Source organism: Pelmatolapia mariae, linkage group LG22 (genome assembly GCF_036321145.2).
Source record: "Pelmatolapia mariae isolate MD_Pm_ZW linkage group LG22, Pm_UMD_F_2, whole genome shotgun sequence".
Classification (NCBI taxonomy): domain Eukaryota; kingdom Metazoa; phylum Chordata; class Actinopteri; order Cichliformes; family Cichlidae; genus Pelmatolapia; species Pelmatolapia mariae.
Genome location: NC_086245.2, coordinates 19,979,101 through 20,002,746, shown reverse-complemented (window position 1 = coordinate 20,002,746; position 23,646 = coordinate 19,979,101). Strand labels below are relative to the sequence as shown.

Sequence of the window (23,646 nt, the reverse complement as noted above, 5' to 3'; positions counted from 1 at the left end):
GAAATGCTGACATACTTATTGATATATTTGTGTCTATAAAGACATCAGTGTTTCCTTGTGTCTTCTATTGAAAAGTTTCTACTCTATCTGAAAATAATAGATTTCCCTACATAGACTTCTTTGTTACCCCCTCACCTCTGCACCCACAACTCCAACGGCATATTCATCAGCTAGTCAGAATCCAGCTACTCGGCTTCCCATGAGCCACTTCTCCAGATTGAATATATTGCCACACTTTGGCCAATGTTAAATCCATTTACTGGTCATTCCACCATAAACATGACATACGACACAGCCATTTATTTGAGGTGCGAACACTGTGTGTGTTGAAAAGCATTTTTCTACCTTCATTTGGCTTCATCCCTTGAATCATTTAGTGCAGAATAGAAACATTAAAATGAGTAAGTGACTAAATTATTTTTTGTGGCATAAATAATCCTCTCCCTGTTGTGGCCAAATTGCTGCAGTGTTTGAAAGCTCGCTGGTAGGGGTAGGAAATTCTTTCCACTGAGTTGCAGACTGCAGTTTGAGCTTGTTGGCATTTTAAAACAACCAGGTGATGGCAAGCTAAAAGCAATTAGGCCGTGAGTGATTAGCTAGAGCATCATCATTGTTCATCTGTGTCAGCAGGAGAAGGACTAGTCATCACAGATCAGTATTTTAATTTCACACTCTAATTATTTACCTGTCAGCAAGTGGCGACGGCTCAAGCCTGGAAGCTTGTTGGAGTGACACTCTGGAATAAAAGAATGTTTAATTTACTGTCACACTGGGAGCACTTCCTCTGATCTGCCTCACCATTTATCCCTTCCCTGTCTGTCTGTAACATATATCAGTCAGAGTGGCTGTTCATGGTTAACCTCTGTATGATTGTCCCCTGTCCACAGGTACGGGCACGGCTTTGAGATGTTCTGTCTTGCATCTGACAGCAGCAGAACAGTGGTGGCATCTGCATGCAAGGTCAGTTTGATAAGCTCCAGGCCGGACTGCATGTCACAGTCAGCACTGCAATTACAGTCGAAAGTTTAATTACAGTCATCATACAAATGATTGCCAAGGCAATATCAGGCTTTCAATGATTTCTTTGACCTCTTCCTTTTTTTGGGGCTCAATGATTGGGCAAAACCCACAGTTAGGAATAAAAAGATTGCCCCCCCCCAATACATACAGAATCACAATTATACATGGAAGACACTTAATATATTTCCAGTTTGATATTTGAATACTCTTATAAGCACAGTTTCACAGAGTCCTGTGAAAAACCAAGTACAACCATCATTCAGTAGCTTGTAGAACCACCTTTAGCAGCAATAACTTGAAATAATCGTTTTCTGTGTGATGCCGCCTTGTTCTTTTTAGAGAGAAGAGGCAGCCTCAGTCTTCTGCTAATTGTGCTGTCATGTAACATGGCAACTGAGGTCTGTAGAGTCTGAGATATAGCCCTAAAGTGTTTTTGTTTGTTTGTTTTAAATATAATTTCTCTGAGCATTGTGTGGTTTGACCTTGTGTTACGACCCGGCTCATAGCCGCAACATAAAAGAAGATGAATACCAGTTTGTGGGATGAGAAGAGGCTTTATCTTAAAAGGGACAACCAGGTTGGCTAAAAAATGGCTGGCAAACACAACAAAAGTGATGGTCAAAATGGTGAACGGAGAACTAAACTATACTGGGAAAACTAAACTACTAACCCTGAACAGAAACACAAACCTGAACACGAATGACAGCGAGCAGAAAACAGATGACGGTTGGGCGGCAGGGAAACACACGGACGAGACATGGTGGAGACACAGACAGACCGGCCAAACTACAAAGACAGAGGACGCGACTTAAATACACACAGGGAAACACAGGGAGATTGCGCACAGGTGGGGAACACAGCTGGGAATAATCAACAAGACGAGACAGAGGTAAAACTGAACACACTCACATGAGACGCAGACCTTCACAATAAAACAGGAAACGAGAACAAATCCTTAAACATAACATAAAACAAAACACTGACAACATTAAATCGTAACATTTCCCCCCACCCAAAAATCAAACATTTAACCCCAAATGAAAATGTTTGATTCATGACCTAGAGAGCCATGAATGCTGTAGTCCTGGAGGACCAGTGCACAAGGCACTGGCCGCTATTCTACAGCGAAGACGGAATGCTGAAGCGGTCCTCTGGACCCTCCAGCGAACACGGACGAAGGCTGGACAGGCCCCTCGGACCCTCCAGCGAAGACGAATGTTGGCTGGACAGGCCCCTTGGACCCCTCCAGCGGAGACGGACGAAGGCTGGACAGGCCCCTCGGACCCTCCAGCGAAGACGAATGTTGGCTGGACAGGCCCCTTGGACCCCTCCAGCGGAGACTGACGAAGGCTGGACAGGCCCCTCGGACCCTCCAGCTAAGACGAATGTTGGCTGGACAGGCCCCCTCGGACCCTCCAGCGAAGACAGACGAATGCCGGACGGGCCGCTCGGACCCGCCAGCGAAGACAGACGAAGGCCAGACGGGCCGCTCGGACCCTCCAGCTGAAACAGAATGCTGAAGCGGTCCCTCGGACCCTCCAGCGAAGACGGGAGGCAGACGGAATGCTGAAGCGGTCCCCCGGACCCTCCAGCGGAGGCAGACGAATCCCGGACCCTCCAGCGAACACGAATGCTGAAGCGGTCCCTTGGACCCTCCAGCGACGACAGAATGTATCCCGGACGAGCCCCCAATTCTGTTACGACCCGGCTCATAGCCGCAACATAAAAGAAGATGAATACCAGTTTGTGGGATGAGAAGAGGCTTTATCTTAAAAGGGACAACCAGGTTGGCTAAAAAATGGCTGGCAAACACAACAAAAGTGATGGTCAAAATGGTGAACGGAGAACTAAACTATACTGGGAAAACTAAACTACTAACCCTGAACAGAAACACAAACCTGAACACGAATGACAGCGAGCAGAAAACAGATGACGGTTGGGCGGCAGGGAAACACACGGACGAGACATGGTGGAGACACAGACAGACCGGCCAAACTACAAAGACAGAGGACGCGACTTAAATACACACAGGGAAACACAGGGAGATTGCGCACAGGTGGGGAACACAGCTGGGAATAATCAACAAGACGAGACAGAGGTAAAACTGAACACACTCACATGAGACGCAGACCTTCACAATAAAACAGGAAACGAGAACAAATCCTTAAACATAACATAAAACAAAACACTGACAACATTAAATCGTAACACCTTGGGACATCCACTGGTGGAATTGTGTTCACACATACCCAAATGCTCCAGACCAGCAAACTGCCAGGACTCACACCTGCAGATGATCAATTAATCGCATGCATTTGATCAGCAACATCTGGCTGCTGCTTACCCTCTTAATTCCTTTGGAAGCATCAAGATATACTTTGACTTTCACATGGCTGTAAGCACAGTCCACACACTTTTAATAAGTTTGAGGGCAGGACTTGAGGACAGGACTTGAGGACAGGACTTTGGCTGTTTTACTTATTCCACAACCACATTTAATGTGTGTTTTGGCTCAGTGACCTTTTGAAGCACCCACTGTGTTCAAGCTTCAGCTGTGAGGCTGATGGTTTGAAGTTATGTTGAAGATTTCTGAGGTAGTTTGTCTTAATTACTACATCCACGTATGCCAGTCCCACAGATTCTATTGCCCAGCACTATGATGCCTTTACTTCACTAGATTTATTTGTCAAGTTATGTGAATTTGTGCAGTTTCCTTGCTTAAGAGATTTTTTTCATTTACCCAAATGGGTTTTATTAGATTCCCCTCAATAACCATGTAAATTTTAATTGATTTCCTTTTTTAATAGATTCAATTAGTTCACCTGTCTAGCTTGTCTTTCAACACTAGTCATTGGGTCATTAGATCTTTAGATGAAAAACCTTCAAATCAAAAACCAGATGTAAAAATCAAAACCTATATGCTAATAAATGTACACATCTGACAGAACCATCTAACTAACCTCTACCACTTCATTTGACCATTTTCTTACAATAAATGTAAATAAAGCCAATCCCCAATTATGCGCACACCAAGCAGTAGTGTGTCATTTTTACTTTATTTTACTCAAATGTATATGAATTATTCAGAGAAAAAGCTGAATTATGCCGTTCTTTTTAACCGCTCTTCACCATAAGCCCATAATATCCTGTACACAAAGTTTGTGACAAAGTGACCCAAATGTGCTTTAAATACAGTTAATAACTATTTTCATTTTCATCATTCTGTGCACGTATATCTCAAAACTTCTGGACTGCTGCTGCTGCTCTTGTTGCTGTGTGGGTCTTTTTAACGCTCTGGTTGGCAAATCAGACTGTAGATTGGTTCTACTTGGTTTGCTTTCCAGTCCGTATGTTGATTTATTTTCCTCTAGGTCCCAATATTTTCTAAAATCCCAGGCTGACCTGACAGTACTTGTAGCCAAACAACTTAATTTTGGTCTCATCTGATCATAAAACTTTCCTTCAGAGGTTACAGCTACAAGCATTAGTCGAGCTTGGGGTTGTTCATTTTGGAGCCAGGTCCTTCTTTCTTGGACAGCAGCCTCTCCTTACATAGCCATGTAAGACTCACTTGAGAGTAGACAGCAATGTCCAGCAGCTTCCAGTTTATGTAGGCCTGTACCTTTGTGGTGTCTGGATTGTTTCTGACCACCCAAACCAACTTCCTTATAACTGAGGGTGTTTTCAGATCTTGTGCAGCTGTTTGAACAGATCATCTTGAATTATGCCGAAAGAGACATTACTAACTTGTCTAAATCTGTGATCCTCTTTCTCGGATCTTCACTGAGATCCTCGAACGTTAACATTTTACTGTGTGAGCTGTGAAACGCTTTTTATGTTTGCACAAATAAATTACCAGCTGTAGTTAATCACAGATACTTCATAGACCATTAAGAGGAACTACGTTAAGATATTTTCTTAATTTCAGCAACACCAGATTCATTTCTATGTGGGTGAATGTATATTGATCCAGTATTTATTAAATCTAATCCCTTTACTCTTCAAGATATATTTTGTGCAAAACGTCAGACTCAGACAGAATTATTAAGCCCCTATGAAACTGAAGGTTTTTGTCAAAAATGTTCAGTGTTTTTTCTTTTCTTTTCAACAGACCGTGGGATTTTCAACATAGTATTTCTAGACTTTTTAAAAAAGTTTTCTTTAGAAAGCATAAATCATTTTTGTTTGCACACAATAACAGAATTATTTCAGGGAAAAAATGAGATTATCAGGGTCAATATTATTAGACCCCCTGAAAAGCTGACCTCTTTATTGAGTCGAAGCAGAAACCACTGCTGTGCAATAGTGTATTTTAACTTTGTAATGCTCAAAGCTTCTAAAAATCAAGTTCAAACTGAGAGTTATCTTCCAATTTACACACACTATAAAAACTTCAGTGAGAGTTTGATCAGTTACTTGAGAAAGCATCATGCCCAAAACAAAATCAATCAGTTTAGACTTGATAAAAAGATTTGTTGATGCTCACAAAGCAGGAGATGGATATACAAAGTTATCACAACATTTCCAAGTGTTAAGATCTGGAGTGAGAAGTATCATCACAGAGTACCACACAGTACAGAACAAATTTGGCAGAGGGTAGGAAGCAAAAGGTTTGAAAGACTCTGGAAAGAAAACAAGTGTGAGTCTAAAGACACCAGAACAACTGCTAAGATATCATTGAATGACTTAGCCAGGTCAGGAACTGTGGTCTCAAAGAAGACAACCACTAGATCCCTGCACTGGAATGAAGTGTGAGGTTGCATACCAAGGAAACTTCTGCATATGAGACACCTTGAATCTAGACTAAAGTAAGAAAGAACGACCTGCAGAAAGTTTATGCGTACTGGAAACGAGAGCTCTTTGGCCACAAAGGCACTGTTTATGTTTGAAAGAAGAAGAGAAAGGCGTACAACTCAAAGATCACTGTCCTCACAGTGAAACACGGTGGATGTATTATGGGGATGCTATAATATGTAAAGATTTTGAAAGACAACCTCAAGTAGTTGGTAGCAAAACTGGGTCTGGGTTGTCTCTTTGTCTTTTAACACAACAACCACCTAAAACATACGTCGCTCCTGGTGAAGAACTACCTGCACAAGACCAAAGTAAATGTTACTGAGTGGCCTGCAAAAAGCCCCAACTTGAATTCCATTGAAAACCTGTAAGGTGAACCGAAAACCAAAGTCCATGCCAGAAGACCATCAAATCTGGAGGAGCTTGAGAAAATGATACAGAACTGACTGTTAGCATCAGGGGTGCTAATTGTTTTGATGTGAAATAATCTTGTTTCATTGTGGAACACTTCAACTGTAGAAGTAGCTTATAAAGTAAACACAGGTGCTTTTATAAAGCATTGTGTGTTTTATTTCTGACAATGAACTGACCCCTTACTATCTTTCCAGGCATCCAAAGCTGAGCATGCAGCAGTGCTGCTGTGGAGTACAACCACATGGCGTCAGCTGCAGGTTCTTCCATGTCACACCCTCACGGTTACCCAGATGGCCTTTTCACCTGATGCACAGCTCCTGTTGGCTGTTTCCCGAGATCGCACTTGGTCTTTATGGAGAAGGAATCTCCCCACACCTGAAAGTCCAGGTGAGAAATGAGGACAGACTAATAAGGAAGTCTGTTTTACAGGATTATTAGTGTTTGGTCTTCAGGATTTGATTTTCAAATGCAGCGTGACTCAGGATGAGACGTTAGTTCCTCATAATGCTTTGTAAATAAATTCAGTTTAATTAAAAAATGTGCTTGAGTGAATATTAAGAAAAAACGACAATGCCGGAGCCCTTCTGGCACATAGAATTGCTCCCCTAATTCCAAATAATTAAAATAAGGTAAACCCACAGAGCAGATTTCCCCCAAATTGAATTTCAAGTCAAGCTGGCCTTATTGGAAGGACTCCCCTCATTAATACTACGAAGAGCCAAACAAGTGATGCACTGAATGAATCTAGTCCAAAAGGGATTTAATATAGGAAAGATTTGAAACTGACCAGACTGACTAAAATGAACGATTAGTGCTTACTTCCCTCCTTCAAGGCTTATAATTCCACATTTGTAGGTAGAGCAATGATTTGAAACAGGCTTTCAAATGGGTAATTACCATGCAGAATACATCAAATCCTCTGCTGTGGATTGCAGAGATCTCATCAAATCTATGCTCTCTGGGATGAAGCTTGAAAAGAAAATTCTGAAGTAACACTTTGAATAAATACAGACATAAAGCATGATGCAGTAGCCTTTGCATGCGCTGATAAAGACAAACCACAATGATATTTATAGTTTCGTGTTAAACTGGGATTTGTGATATTGGGGGTAACGCTCTGTGGGGCTCTGATCTGTGAAATTGTAGAGAGAAGTAAATGAGAAAACACTGAAGGTACATGAACGGTTTGTGAATATAAAGAGGCCTCTGTGTGTTTGCCAACTTCAGCTAAAGCCACAAAAACTGTCTTTTCCACTTCCAGTGGTGTTTGTGGGTCAGTGTAGGTGCTAAAATGTTTAAAAAGTGTGATCTTCAGATTGTGTGCTGTGTGCAAAAAGCCAGTTTAACCCATAAAGAGGATACTTTGATGCTTCCTTGCAGTAGGTGTGAGATTTGTTTACGCACTTTGAGAGCTGGTGTCTTGCACTAAAAATATGATGGTTGGCAAATCCTGTCTAATGTGACTCACTGAAAACGTATTTCAGTCATTATTTAAACTATTAAGAGCAAATTTAAGAGTGTATACACTGCTGAAAGTGGAGATAATGAGGTTAAATATCCCCCAATTACCTTGAAGAGTAGTCATGCTGCGGTCAGCTACGGATAAAATTGGCCCAATTTAACCCAGCAAATATCAGCTGAAAAGTCTCAGTTTTAGCGCTCTCTCAGTCATTTTGTCAATTTCTTTTGACCTTTACCCTCCTTTGTGACTTAACTCAGTGGTTTTGACATGGTCAGAGAAATAGATTTGTCTCTCTAAGGTCAACACTGTCAGGATTCACATTGGGTGAGAGCTTTCTGAGTGAGAAATCATCTCTGGACCCAAATCTTAAACGATGCCATGGAACAACCAACCAATAAAACAGTCTCACTTTGCTTGTTTTTTTTTTAATGTTTTTTTGCCTTTTTATGATCTATTAAATAAATAAATTTGTTGATTTCATTTTATTACATAATCAGTACAACTTAGATTCTAACCAGTCACATCTGGCATAAGGTATCTGTTTGGTCCCAGATTTATTCTGCTGCATGTCAGAGTCTCCAGACACACGACCAGAGTGATAAAGGGTGATAAATATTCACTGATGAGAAAAAGGAGCTCTGCCAGAAGTGGTATGAAGCTGTAATCCCGACATTACAGAGTTTTCTCATCTGTCTGCTCACCCGGCAGTCACAGAGTACAAACCTCGGCTAAGGCAGCTCGCTTTCTGGGCAGCATTTACTTTTAAGGCAACATTGTTGTGTTTTCTATATATTCATTTTGTTTTCTTTGCTCATTTTAGGCATACTTTAAAAACTTTGAAGTGGAATTAAAATCAGATAAAGGTAGCATGACAGATGCTCACTCTAATTGTACAAACATCATGAAGGAATAGGTAATGCAGACCTTCCCAAAGTGTGGGGCCCGCCCCCTAGGGGGGGCGCAGAGCCATTGCAGGGGGGGCGCGGCATGAAAGAGGGGGGGAAACAAAACGCTTGGACACTGCTAGCACGGGGCGGCCACAGAAACGCAAAGCAGGAGATGAAGCATCGCTGAATATGTTTCCAAACGAACCTCATTCTAAGCCAAAGACTAGAAAATATGGTGAAGCATATCTTCCCTTTGGCTTCACCTGCACAAGTGCTGAGGTAGGTCTCCCCTGCAGAATTGGTTTTCCCTGTGTCGGGAGCAGCGCTGGGCTCTTCAAATCACGGACAAACAGTATCCCACAGCTGTTTATGTTTTTGAACCCATTTTGCACAGAGAGACATTTTTTGAAAAATGTATTGATAGCAATGTTGAATATTATTACACATGAAAAAAACAACTACACGTAAAATAATTACACCGTGATGCCTCTGCCTTTCTAAATGGAGGGACAGTAACTGCGTGTGTATATGTAAGCGTGTAAAACCTGCAGACAGTCAGATTAACAGTATTGTGTCTCTATCTGCCATTCTGCAATTCATCTCATGTAAACAATAACGTGGCGCACAGCGTGATGTGAAAAAAGGCACATACCTTTGACGTTGTGTGATGAACTCTGTATTCCTCATCCACACGTAAACGCAAAAAAGGAGTTTAAAAAAAATCTCCGTTTTCGGTGATTCGAAACACCGTTTACATGTGGACGAAACAGCTGCGTTTCCAAAAATCCCCTTGTAGGTGCGGACGTAGCGTGAAAGAGTTAGTAGTTTATTTTATTACTACATGTAATTTATTGCAGATTACTTGTATTTGCTTAATCTTTTACTAAATGTTTGAGGTGTGAAATAAAGCGCAATGGAGCAAAATATGGGTGTGCGTGGTTGGAGGATGTGTGCGTGCGCGCGTGCGAGGGGGGGCGCGAACATTTTTCTTGTAAACAAAGGGGGGCCCAGCAAAAAAAAGTTTGGGAACCACTGACCTAATGGATCTTCACCCAAGCTGTGCTCACGTTCAAAGTCACATTCGTTGTTTTGCAAACATTTCTCCATTTTCACAGCATATACTTCATGCACACTACTTACAATTACAAGTTCTCGCTCCTAGTGTACCGAGCAATGTTAATGTGGCAAAGTCATTAGCATGAGATTTTTGGTGTTGATACATGTTTCATGTATGAAGTGATATCACTTTGCTACAGATTTTCCATACGACTTGTATCCTCTTAGATGATGATAATCAACTGATAGGTTATGATCATGGGGGCGTGGTCTTACTGGTTGACCACATCCTCCAAATGTTAGAGCCTTCCTGTCACCATCAGTAACATCAGTAATACAGTCAGTGCTCTGACATACCAAGGTATTGACATGTTTTTATACTTTTTATGACCATTGTTACTACCGACCATGTCCTCATAATACTTCTGAATTCAGAAGTAAGTAGAGATCTGATCTAGGTTATCGTATTAAGATTTGGGACACATCGTCAGTAGTGGACCTTTGATTCATCGGGTGTTTCGGCCATTATCATTAGACACCCTCATCCAAGGAGGCCCTGCCAGGGTTGATCAGGCCCCGGAGTGTGTCACTGGTTTTTGTTAAATTGTTATTTCTCTTGTTCTTTCTTCTGTTTAGTTTTCTACAGTTTATTTGCTCCTATCTATTCACTGCAACTGAGAAATAATACTTACCTCTTTAGCATTTATGGAGCCTCACTTGTTCAAAGGGATAGAAAAGGTGATAGGGAGAAGTGAGACAAAAGGGACAAGATGGGAGAGAGCAGAGAGGAGAGCCGGAAGGGGGGGCGCCCGATCTGGCTTCCCACACCTCCCCTATATATATGTGTTTACTAATGGTGTGATACTGTGAGAGGTGCTCTTAATTTTATACTTTCACTCTAAGTAGATCGAAAACATCTCCCAAATCTAATTCTCAAACATCTGAAACATTGTGAATATGGATCCAGATAATCAATAAACCTTCAGAAACAATACATTTTAAAACAATCAAACATTTTATTTAAAAGAAAAAGAAAAAACTAGCTCAGATATTGGATTTCTGTTGGCCTAAGTTCTGTGTAGAGCTGTTGCTGTTGTCAACAGGAGTGTGTTCTTGGAGAGGATGTTTATATGAGAGAACCTCAGCACACAGACTCTACAAATAACTCAATCCTGCATTTAAGGTGAACAGAAAACGACATTTAAGCCCTAAGGATTACCTCCTCCTGCACCTGGTAAAGCATCTTATGTTTCTCTTGGCTTCTCCGGATGGTGTTAATGGGCACTGACAGAGGCGTCCCGCACTCCTCTGTTCGCCTGAATGGTGGGCTACGCAGAGGCAGGGTGGTGTGTGTGTGCGCTCATGTGTGTGTTCCTGTCTAGCTATCTTTGTGAGGACCGAAATCTGCATTCTACTATATTTGTGAGAACCAACAGTCACTTGTGAGGACACACTCATCGGTCCTCACAAGTTTGAAGGCCTTTTTGAGGCTCAAAATGTGGTTTTAGTGTCAGGGTTACAATTAGGTTATGGTTAGGTTTAGGGTAAGGGTTAGGGTTAGGCATTCATTTTTAATGGTTAGGGTAAGGGGCTAGGGAAACCATTATGTCAATGAAGGTCCTCACTAAGATAGCTGAACGGGCTTGTGTGTGTGTGTGTGTTGGTCTTTGGTTTCTCTTAAGAGAAATGGAAAGGGATTACAGGGTTTTTTGTTTTTTTGCTTTTTCGAGGGGCGGGGGGCTCCCCGTCTGTTCTGGTTGACTGCTGAATCACTCAAGGTGATTGTGAGGAGCACGCACGAGGACACGCACAGTCTCCTACCTTCAGACTAGGGAAGGTTAAATGAAGTCAGAGCTGATCAAACAAATGACTACCTCTATTCTATTCACACATCTTCTGGCTCCTACCTGTTTTGCCTGAGCATTTCCCTCCACCGCCCTATTTTGTCTTGGCCTTGGAGACATTGTCACCTTCTCTCTCCTCTGCTCCTCCTGGTTTTTTTTTTTTTTTTTTTTTTTTTTAAACCTAAGTGGGCTTTTATATGTTCTACCTTTTAGTCTTCTTGATATGTTTTGTGTGTTTTATCAAAATGGACACTTTCTCTATAGTCTGTGTCTCCAGTCCCCATCTGTGTGTGATGTGATATAGCTCAACAGCCAGTCATGTTAATGAAAGATTGTGAAGGAGAGAGAAGGAGAATCCTTTGAACAGAAACCTCAACACTTTGGTTAACTCAGACTTTTGTGGCAGTGCTGATGTTTTACAATATTCATGCTGTGTGTGTGTGTGTGTGTGTGTGTGTGTGTGCGCGTGCGTGTGTGTGCGCGCGAGAGAGAGTGCCAGTGGAGAGCAGGACTACTGCAGACATGCAGGCAGGCAGCTGCCAGCAGCATACAAACAAGCTCTCTAGGGAAACCAATCTGGAGGCTGAAATGACTTAGGCTAGGGAAATAAACAGCAGCAGGTCATAAACCAAAACTGACTGAAATGGAGGGCTGGAATGAGGTTCTCTGTCTTGTTCGGTTGTTTATTTGTCGCTCGGGAGAGTCTTTGTTGCTACTGAGCTGTGAGGCAGGGATCTAAACGTGCTGATGTCATGCTGCAGTAATCATAACACAAAGTTTTGCTACCAGCTCATCCTCTGTTGGAAAAGTGTTGTTGTGGAGATGAAATGTGACACAGTACATGTAATGCCGGCACTCATACCATTGTTTGAATGCAGTTGTTTGTATGATCTCTCTTGCTCTTTGTTCCCGTTTCCATATAGAGCCCCTGTTCTCGCTGTATGCGCACACAGAGAAGGACACAGCCATACACAGCCGAATCATCTGGTCATGTGACTGGAGCCCTGACGGCAAATTCTTTGTAACATCAAGTCGAGACAAGAAGGTAATTTTTAAATGTTGCGTCACATTATGCGTTGACAATAATACCACCTGGTTGCACTCTTGAGTTGTAGCATTTTTTTTCTAAACAAAATGTGTGTGTGTGTGTGTGTGTGTGTCCAGGTGATAGTATGGGGCCCATGTAGTTTGGACTCTGGAGACCCTGTGCTGCCTCCTGAGATTAAACCGTGCTCTTCCATCTTAGATGTGGGCGATTCTGCTACTGCTATAGCGTTCTGCCCTGTACTCTGCTCTAATGACAGGTTTGTGTTACATGACATCCAACTACCGTCATATCAACTGGCCAGGTCTTATATCTGTCTTCAGTACTTTGGAAGTTTGCTTCAATAATTTGAAGCTGCAGTTTTGAACTATTTTCTTCTCCCTTAAACTGCTCATCAGTTAACTGATTGTTTAATTGGTTTAGAAGCTGTTAACCTCACATAAAGAAACATTATATCCAATTAATTTAAACACATGACATGACTGTGGCTGACACTAAACTGCTTCACGTTCTCATCTAAAGACCCCGGAGGTTCATTCATACTGTGCTGAAATGGAATTAAATGTGGTAAAAGTGTCTAACTCTTGTAGCGAAGAGTGACAGTACTGGTTCAAGACATCTAGGTCAGAGCAAAGGAAAACGAGGTCTGCTCTGAAGTTCTATTTTGTTGTGTTTCCTTCCTACTTTCCGCAGCTACCTGCTTGCAGTTGGCCTGGAGTGTGGCAGGATCCGGCTGTACAGGTGGAGCCCTGGCAGCGAGCCTGCTGGAGGAGACAACTGGAGCTGCTGCGGAGAAACGGACACCTCGTATCCTTACTACACACATGCAGTCGATCTGAGGTTCATCACAGTGTCAGTTGTGGGTCTTCACTCTGATTGCTGTTGAGAACCAGAAGCTTTCTGTTATTTACCATTTAAATAATAATAAAAAATTAGATAAGCGTGATGGAGATTATGTCTGCTTCCTTTGAAGAGGAGATGCAGAAGGCATCAACCGGTACCTTAATTTGGGTTCTGTCGATGTTTTATCTCACAGTGGTCTGTGCCACTATAGTCTGTAAAGATCAAGATAGGTTGCACAGTCTTTGTATCAGGAAGTCACACCTCAGATAAGCCTTTTTTTCATATTTTAAGATGATATATAAGTTGGAAAATTCCTTGGTTACTGCAGGTAAAAATGAACAACATATAACAAAAGAACTTTAATATGTATTAAAATAATATAAATGAAATACAATATGATAAAACAATCTTAATGAGATAAAATAAACAGAATAAACTAAAATAAGAATAATAAGCATCAATATGTAACAAAGTTAAATACGGTTACTCATAGGTAGTGAAAAATGTTTAGAATTTTGTTGTAACTTAGATATTCACTCGATACAACCAAGGTATGCAGAAGAGTATTTCTGAATGTAAAATATGTAAAACCTTAAAGCAGCTGAGCTACAGCAGCATAAGACCACAATAGGTGCAACTCCTGTCAGTGAAAAACAGGAAACTTGGGCTACAACAGAAAATTGGAAAAACATTGCCTGAACTCTTGGTTTGTACTGCAACATTCAGATGGTAGGGTCAGAATTTGGCATGAACAACATGAAAGCAAGGATCCACCCTGCCTCGTATCAAAGGTTTAACATATCAAAGGTACTTTCTTGCCACATTTAGGGCCCCTGGAACCACTGAGCATTGTTTCTACTTAACTGCCTATTGTTGCAGACCAAGTCCATCCCTTTATGACCACAGTGTACCCATTTTCTGATGGCTGCTTCCAGCAGGATAACACACCATGTCACAAAGCTCAAATCATCTTAAACTGGTTTCTTAAACATGAGAATGAGACCACATTACTCATATGACCTCTGAGGATTGTTTAAACACCTTGCTGAATCTTTGCCAAGAACAATTAAGGTAGTTGTGAAGGGAAAGATGATCAAACCCAGTTGTAGCCAAATATACCAAACAAAGTTTTTGTGTTGTGTGGATATGTTTAACAGAAAAATGATGGTTTGGTGTAAAATAGATGGGATGTCAGTTGTGTAGATTTTGTCTGAAAGCTTGTTTTGTCATCCAGACAAGTATTCTGTTGTCTCCTTTCATCACACATCCTCTCACAGACAAAGCCACACTTTGGCCGTAAAACGGCTCCGCTGGAGGCCCAAGACTGGCCGAGCAGGTCGGGGGAACAGCAAGAAGGATGGACAGGGTGATGGAGGGAGTGAAATCGAGGAGGAGAGCTCCTGGGTCCAGCTCGCCAGCGCCAGTGCCGACCACTCTGTCAAAATCTTCAACATCAACAAACGGGCTCTTTAGCACCACCAACACTGACACTATTATGTCTCTCACACCCAGAGAGACACTTTGACTGAGGGCCACAGGCCTAACTGAGGCACCGAGGCCACAGCTGCTTGCTGGCATGCCATGCAGTCCCTGTGACAGCCAGTTAAGTCATGGGTCAGTCACAGGACAAACCCACAGCGCACATGCCCTGCAGTCTGTCTGCACACAGCTGAACAGATTTGATGGGTGGAAGCAAGATGGTAAAAACACCATGACCTTTGGGCGGTATTTTGCTTAGACACTTCAAAGTGTTTTAGATTCAAAGAAGAAGACTCAGCAGGATTTCTATACAGACTGCGTATTTATACAGGTCATCTAAGTAACCATTGGCATGGTGAACTGTATTCTTGAAGGAACAATTCAATTCTGAGTGCCATCAGAGACAGGGCTTGTGTTGCATGTTTGTGCCTTGGAATCAGTTGATTAAATGTCTTTCATGTATGTCACGTATGTTTATAGGTAGTGTGCAAGCAGTCCAGTACGCAGCAATGATATATGACTGCTAGACACTAGGGATCACATTTTTATCCTCTGTGGAAACGTGAGTGTATTAAAGATGACCATTTTGCAAATATTGTTGCTGTGTCTTGACTTTTTAATAGATTTCTCCTACCTTGCAGGCATTCTGTAATCCAGTCCACTCAACATATTTTTGTGAAAAATTACAGTAAAGTGCTTTACAAAGGAAGTCCAAAATTTGACTTAGAAAAGATGATCTAAAGTTTTTAGCACGTTTCGAGGAGTTATTTTTTTTTTCTTTCTCGTGAAATGAAACCAGGTAAGATACTTGTCTGTGGCCGGGCTATTCTCATGGTAAATGGTTGTCCTCTCTAGCTGAACACTCAAAGCGCTATATGCAACTTGTCTCTTTTATCCATTCACACAGGCACTTTTGTCTGTTTTTTTTTGTTTTGTTTTTTCCTTACGTAAGTGCTTTCTAACATTTGATGGATGGATGCATTAGAGAGCAACTTAGGGTTAGTATGTTGCCCAAGGATATTCCGCATGCATACTAGAGCAGCCAGGGATCGAACCAACAACCTTCCGATTAGTGTGTGACCTCGTACCTCCTGAGCTACAGCCACGTCATCATTATCAAGCACAGTGGGTGAAATAATTATTTGATCTCCTGCTGAATTTGTAAGTTTGCTAATTTGCAACAAAATGAACAACAACAAAAAACACATTACAAGCACTATGGTATGTGCCATCTTCTGTAGGGGAACCTTGGGGGCACTGCGAGATTTAAGTACATTATGGTGTAGTGTATTACCAGTGGTGTTCTTGGTCTCTGTGGTCCCAACTGCCTTCCAATCATTATCAAGCTCTTCCCCAGGGGCGTAATTTCCAGGGGGGTTAGGGGGGTTATGACCCCCCCAATAATCAGACCCAACCAATATAAGCACCCCAATAAAATTATAATTTATCTTGCATAAATAGGCTTACTCGTTTCAGGTATTACCAGCAAAACAGTTGCATGTTTAATCATCTGGGAATTTACCCAGATTTGTTTATTTATTTAGACAGATCTTGACACCCCCCCCCCCCCCCCCCCCAAATGTTCAGCACAAAGTTACACCGGTGCTCTTCCCATGTAATTTTGGGTTGTACCACCACCACCTTTCATGATCATCCTCAGCCCATGAGTCGAGATCTTGCCTTATGGGCTTGCCAGACTGAGAGCGACTGAAGGTCATTTTATATTTCTTCCGTTTCTGAATAATCTCACCAACAGTTGTCACCTTCCCATCAAGTTTCTTGCTGGCCAATCTGTGGGAGTCAGAATTCCTGCTAGGTTGTAGGCGATCAGTTTCTGTCTCTCTCCATTAATATTCAGCTATCGGAAACCTTTGAAACTGTTCGTTTCTTTGTGAGTAAACTTACAAATTCAGCGATAACTGTTACCTCCACTGTGCACCTGGATTCTGGTTGGTGGTGTAATAGGCTGTACATTTCTGACCTGTATCCGTTTTTGGTTTTCCACAAACTTCTGAGTGTAAAATCCTTCCCTCTAGTAGAAAAACTCCCCACTGTGTTCACCAAACTAGTTTTTATCTTTATGTTTTCTTCTCTCACTCTTTTTTTGAAAACATCGTATTGTATGGTAGTCACGGACAATAGGAGCTTTTTTCACAGCCTTCTTTTGTAGAATATTTTTGCACCTCATAAAATCAAAAAATGACCTGCTAAAATGCTGGTTAAAAAGGATGGTAATTCTCTGTGGGTTTCGACTGGGTGTGGTGTTATTTGATCCACTGTCAACAAAAAAAGAAAAAATGATCTGAGAATCTTCAACCTCCTAGGACCTGGCGTGTGGACATCACACTTTGGGTTATTTAGACCGAAATACTCAATTTTGCTCTACAAGGGCCTGATATCCACTTACGAGGACACTATACTGCTACTGTTCTATCGAAATTTTAAACGAATATCCTCATCTGTGGCTCTCATTTTTCTTAGAAACAAAAATCAGGTAAAAAAAAAAAAAACATCTGGTAATTCTTTGTTTTTACATTCATCGGGTCCCAATATGCCCAAATATCAAAGAGAAATTAAAAATGCATGCTGTGGAAGAGTTCGGGTCTTAGGAGGTTATACTGGAGATACTAAACAGATTAACCAGATTAAGATCAATCTAAACAGGGCTGATTTTGAACCCAGATTTTGATTTAGGCTACATCTGCTTTTGGCCAATGAGGATCAGAACTGAATTCTCAAGGACAGGAGAATTCCATGTCACGGATTTACTGTGAGCTCATCCGGGTGTGCCGTCATTATATATTAGCCATAAATTTATCTGCAGGAGACTGTAACTACTGGCCATAACTCTCCCTCTAATCACATATCCTGGTAAGTGCAGAGGCATCAGTCAACCCAGGCTACACACTGCTCCTCCAGGAAATGGCTGTTTTTCAAAAGTAAAATGAGGTTTTGGGACAAGGCGGCCATTTCTCGAGAGATTTTCCACATCATATATAACATAATGTAATAATTAAATCATTATCACTATGTTTCCATTTAAATATGAGTGATTATCTTGTTGAGGATTTTCAAGAACACATTTGTTGTAAGAGCTCTTATGGCTTAAATGTTCTGCCTAGCATACTAATGCATGAGGCATATATGCGCACGTTTTCTCCAGCGTGTCCTTGATCACTCATCTGAGGTGGATTGCCCTAATATAATATAGACAGATTAAAAGTATCACCTAGAAAGCCTTTAATGCTGAAGATTAATGGAAAAAATGAAAAAACAAATTGTGACCATTCACTCAGTAAATAAACCAATAAGAGACTTCAGGACCAGTGCTTTAAAAAAGGGACTGAACAGGGGAATACTTGGGATGATTATATCATTATGCCTTGGTGTCAGTCTGTTCTCCCAGGCAAATAATCACAGATTTTAGACTATTTTTTTTACACAGTCTAAATGATAACATTGCGCAGAGTGTATCTACTGTTTACTTGGTGAAGTTTCTGAGTAGGTCATGTCTTAGTGTGTTTGGTTGAGGGTACTGATATATTTTCCCGCCTCAAAGTAAAGAAAAATTGGTTTTTATGGAGAGGTACGCTTGAAATTAGTTGCCAATGGGTGTGGGCTACAGATTGATCAAATTCTGTAAATACAGACATTACATCCAAACACAATTATTACAAAATCCAATTTAAAGTGGTTTGAATGTTTAGTCTATTACGTCTAATAGGATGTAAAATAGTCCTGTTCTCACAATTGTGCTAATTATGGAGTTTCCCAGGGTTCTGTGCTAGGACCTGTTCTACACTATATTGCGAAAAGTATTAATTCATCCATCCAAATCATCAAATTCAGGTTTTCAATCACTTCCATGGCCACAGCTGTATAAAATCAAACACCCAGGCATGCAGGTGTTTCTACAAATGTTTGTGAAAGAATTGGTCGCTCTCTCCTCTAAGTTCCTGCTTCTAAATTCAGATAAAACTGTGGTTATTGTAGTTAGCTCTAAAAACCTTAGATACATGGTGTCTAACCTGATAGTTGCTCTGGATGGCATTACTTTGACCTCCAGTAACACTGTGAGGAATCATTTTTGACCAGGATGTGTCCTTCAATGTGCATATTAAACAAATATTTAGGATTTCTTTCTTGCATTTGCACAATATCTCTGAACATCCCATCGCAGAATAATGCTGAAAACCTAGTCCATGCATTTATTACTTCTAGGCTCGGCTATTGTAATTCATTATTATCAGGTTGTCCTAAAAGTTCCCGGAAAAGTCTTCAGTTGATCCAAAATGCTGCAGCGAGATTACTGACAGGGACCAGAAAGAGAGAACATATTTTTCCCATATTAGCATCTCCTCATTGGTTCCCTTTTAAATCTAGAATCAAATTAAAATACTCCTGGGTGTTTAAAAGTAGAATGTGATGCAGAGTCTTCAGTTTTCAGTCTCATCCTCAGTAGAACCAGCTCCTTGTTTGAACTGTAGACAGACACCCTCTTTTACTCACCGCTTAATATAAGTAAATTAATTAGCAGAGCTCTCAGCTGTACATAAAATGAGATGAAACTTCAATAGTTAAAAGTCAAGTACTTCCGCTGTGCCTTGGTAACTCAGGGCTAATGGCAACATTCTGATTTTAAGCTGATATAGTTTAGCCTGCCTCCACTATCACAGCATGTTAACATCTGCTAATTAGATTAAAGCTGATGGGAATGTCCTAAACCAAAGTGCCAGACAGACTGAACATTTGAACAGACAATGCTAGACAGAAGAGTTGTTTAGAAATTTCACTCTAGGCTATAAATGTCACCTCGTGGTAGAACCAGATGAAATGTCAGGGGGTCATTAAAGTGATTATGATCAGGACAATATGTCCCAATGTCCTTATCACTTTGGTGGATGTAGGCTTTGAGTCTCAAAAGTGATCCTGCATTGTCTGACCAGCAGAGGGCGACACCTCTGACTGAAAAGTAGACTTTATAGAAGAAATTTACTCACTCTTTTCTTGATTATTGACCTCAATAACAAATTCCTAATGTGTTTAGTTGCTGGTTTTAAGTCGTCTATAAATACACCATGACGCTCACTTTGTAAACTCGTGGGTGACGTCACGGTCGCTATAACCACATGATTTCTTCTGTATCTGTCCCTCTCTATTACAATCTTTAGATCAATGATATTTATGTGTGTGCACGAGTTCGATAAATTGGATAGAGTACTGGCTTGCATACTTTCCATTTTATTCTGCAGCCAGGCTTAATTTCTGCAATGGAGCCATCACACGGAGGAGGATACATAGACGCTTCCCTTCCACTGACACTTAGGTCAACTTAATCAATCTGTCTTCCATTTGCACAGCACGATCCCGCTGAGACAAGAGAGAAGGTCATGAAGCATTTACACACACTGGAGCATGTCTTCCTGCCAAAGCCTTTCTGTGAAATGCGTGGATATCTCTGAATCAGTAAGCAGCAGAACAGACATCGGCTGTATTTTAAAGCTTGATTCATTTGATGTTGTTTGATCAGTTGATCACTTGATGTCCTGCTAAGTTCCCTGAAAAACAATTATAGTTATTACAAAGTTATCCGTTTTCTTGTAAAGGCCTTTGAAAATCTATCTCATCTGAAAATTAAAGGAAGAGTTACAATTTATTTTTGCACACATGCAGCTTTTGCTTTCATGCAACATTTAGAAGAACAGAACCACTTCTTTTTCTGGACACTACCTAGTAAGGGTCAAGGCACTAGACTTTCTCCAAGACCTAAAAAGGTTCACATGCTAGAATCTATGAAGTTAAATACTTAAAAAAGCACTCCATAGCTTTTTCCTAGAGAGGTATTGATCTTTACATGATCAATACTAAAAACTAAAATGGTCTTTAAGCATTCATGATTTTTAAATTAGAATTTTAGATTTCTGGATCTACTCAAATCATTTTCCATGTTAATCTGGGATTTTCTATAAAGTAGAGTACTCACACAATCCACAGGTTATTTTTTGTAAATTAGTGGCCAACAGTTCAACAGCATCAGAAACAGAGTTTTTAACCAGCATTTTTCCATTGGACAATACTACGCAAAAGTCGTGAGCCATTTCCTTAAATTTCAGTGATTTATTGAAAAGTCCAAACATACATGTAAATATTTCATGTAAAGCAAAAAAAGAGTTTGTACAATTCTAAAGTGCCTCTAAGTCAATATTTAATAAGACCACCTCTGCTCTTCAACACAGCCCAAACTCTCTTATGCAACTTTTCTTGTAATTCTTTTAACTAGTCTTGAAGGTCAAAACTCATCTTTATTTGTTGGCTGTCTTTTTTTTCTCTTCCCCACTGCTTCAATAATGTTAAGGTCTGGGCTCTGGATTGGCCAATCGTTGACTGATGGTGTTTTATTGTGTGTTTTTCTATCCAGATATGCCTCTACTGGATTGGCAGTGTGTTATGGATCTTTGTCATGCTAAAAAATGAAGCAGTTGTCAATCAGATGCCTTCAAATGATGTTGTAGGGTGGAACAAATTCAGATAGTACTTTTTGTGTTCATAATTTCATCATTTTTGACAAGATCCCCAACATCACTGGCTGAAATAAACTCCAATCCATGATAGAGCCTCCACTGTGTTTTACAGGTGGCTGTAGACACTTGCAGCTGTATGTCTTTCCTGACCTCCTCTATATATTTTAGTTTCAAATTTCATTACTCCATAAGACCCGTTACCACTGATTTTCGGTCCAGTTCTTCTGTAATTTGGCATACCTGAGCCTTTTCTCCTTGTTTCACTTAATTGAGAAAGCATCTTGACAGCCACCCTTCCACTGACACCATTTCTGATGAGGCTTCAGTTAACAATAGATTAACTACAGGGCCAGATGGAGCTCTCATGACACACTCCACATCATGCTGAGATATGCCAAGGTTTTATATAATACCTCTTTGTGAATCACCTTGTTGGTGCCAACATACTATTTTATACTTGTCGGACTATGTTATTGCTGGTATTTTTAATAGATTCAGCTGAAGAAATTAGAACAAATTTTGTGTTTCTGTGACATTCCACTAGTAACAAAGTCCCTAAAGAAACAAATTAGATCTTTGCTAACTTTTCTGATCTGTTCTGTTAGACACAACACCGGTTCAATCCTTCATCCCTCTGAAAATATCAACTGCAATGGCTGGGCTGAAAATCAGTGAAAAAGCAACTGGTGTCCAAAGAAAAACTTCAAAAGATTTTGGAAAACCACTTTAAAAAATCTAAAAAATTCTTTCTGCTTGGAAGCAAAAAATATCAAAATATGAGCACTGGCCAAAGACTTTTGCACAGTACCCTTTTCAGAGGGGAAAAGTGAAGCCTTGGGTGAATTAAACCTAAATTATGTTTACATACACTACCAGTCAAAGGTTTGGACGCAGCTTCTCATTTATTGTTTTTTCTTTATTTTTACTACGTTCTATATTGTAGATACATAATGAAGACATCAAATATATGAATAAAGATATATGGAATCATGTCACAAATAAAAAATAACTCTAAATATTTCTTATATTTTATATTCTTGAAAGTAGCCACCCTTTGCTTTGTTGACAGCACTGCAAACCCTGGGCCTTCTCTAAGTGAGCTTCATGATGTAGTTCCCTGAGATGGTTTTCACTTCCAGCCCAGATAAATGCCACACAGAGTTCCAGTAGCAGACACATCTCTACATCAACTGCTCAGAGGAGACTGCACGAATCAGGCCTTTATGGTCTAATAGCTGCTAAGAAACCATGACTAAGGAAAAACGACAAGCAGAAGAGATTTGTTTGGACCAAAAAACACAAGAAATGTACATTAGACCAGTGGAAATCTGTGCTTTGGTCTGATGAATCCAAATTTGAGATCTTTGATTCCGCCCGCTGTGTCTTTGTGTGATGTGGAAAAGGTGAACGGATGATCTCTACATGCATGGTTCCCACCATGGAGGTGTGATTGTGTGGGGGTACTTTGCTGGAGACACTGTTGGGCATTTATTCAAAATTGAAAGCACACTGAACCAACATGGCTACCACAGCATCCTGCAGTGGCATGCCATCCCACCCAGCTTGCGTTTAGTTGCACCATCATTTATTTTTCAACAGGACAATGACCCCAAACACACCTCCAGGCTGTGTAAGGGCTATGTAACCAAGAAGCAGAGTGATGGAGTGCTGGGCCAGATGGCCTGTCCTCCACAGTCACCTGACCTAAAACAAGTCAAGACGGTTTGGAATGAGATGGACCGCAGAGTGAAGGCAAGACTTTTTCAAATTTAGACTTAATGACTTAATTTAGACTTAATGAAGGCTGCACTCGGTGAAGAACAATCAGATCATGGTATGCAGTCAGCCACAGTCGCAACCGGCTGCTCTACTGGGTCTCTGTGTGGAGCACAATGCTGTAACCATGTTCATGCTCAATATTTGCAAATGATAAACAAGCTTATTTAAATGAGTCATAAATGCAAATGCAAAAACAAACACACTGTGACTCTGTCAGTAACACACTCTCCTTCATCCTGTGTGCCACTGGGTTTCTTCTCACGGTTCAATTATTTATCAAACTCAGTGTACAAGACTTTTCTTTGTACATTTATTCTTTGCACTTTGCTTTCATGTTTGAGGACAGCAGATTTCACTGTGGGCCCTTTGCATGCCAATAAGAGCCTTGATGTTGACTGGCCAGTGTATCACATCCACACTTTCTTGTGCTTTGGAATCAAATTGAATGTTTGCTGTATCTGCAGTGCTGAGGTTTCTGCAGTTGTCTTCACAACAGTGGTAT

General features: G+C 40.8%; 1 protein-coding gene across 1 annotated transcript in view; it reads left to right on the top strand.

The window, feature by feature from the left end:
* elp2 (elongator acetyltransferase complex subunit 2) overlaps nt 1-15,421 on the top strand; it is a 36,664-nt gene extending 21,243 nt beyond the window's left edge. The window contains exons 17-22 of the mRNA XM_065470985.1: nt 888-960; nt 6,423-6,615; nt 12,401-12,522; nt 12,642-12,781; nt 13,216-13,329; nt 14,643-15,421. Of these exons, the coding sequence (XP_065327057.1) occupies nt 888-960; nt 6,423-6,615; nt 12,401-12,522; nt 12,642-12,781; nt 13,216-13,329; nt 14,643-14,838 (838 nt within the window). The 3' untranslated portion in view covers nt 14,839-15,421. The remainder of the gene's footprint in view (nt 1-887; nt 961-6,422; nt 6,616-12,400; nt 12,523-12,641; nt 12,782-13,215; nt 13,330-14,642) is intronic.
* The last annotated feature ends 8,225 nt before the right edge of the window (nt 15,422-23,646 follow it).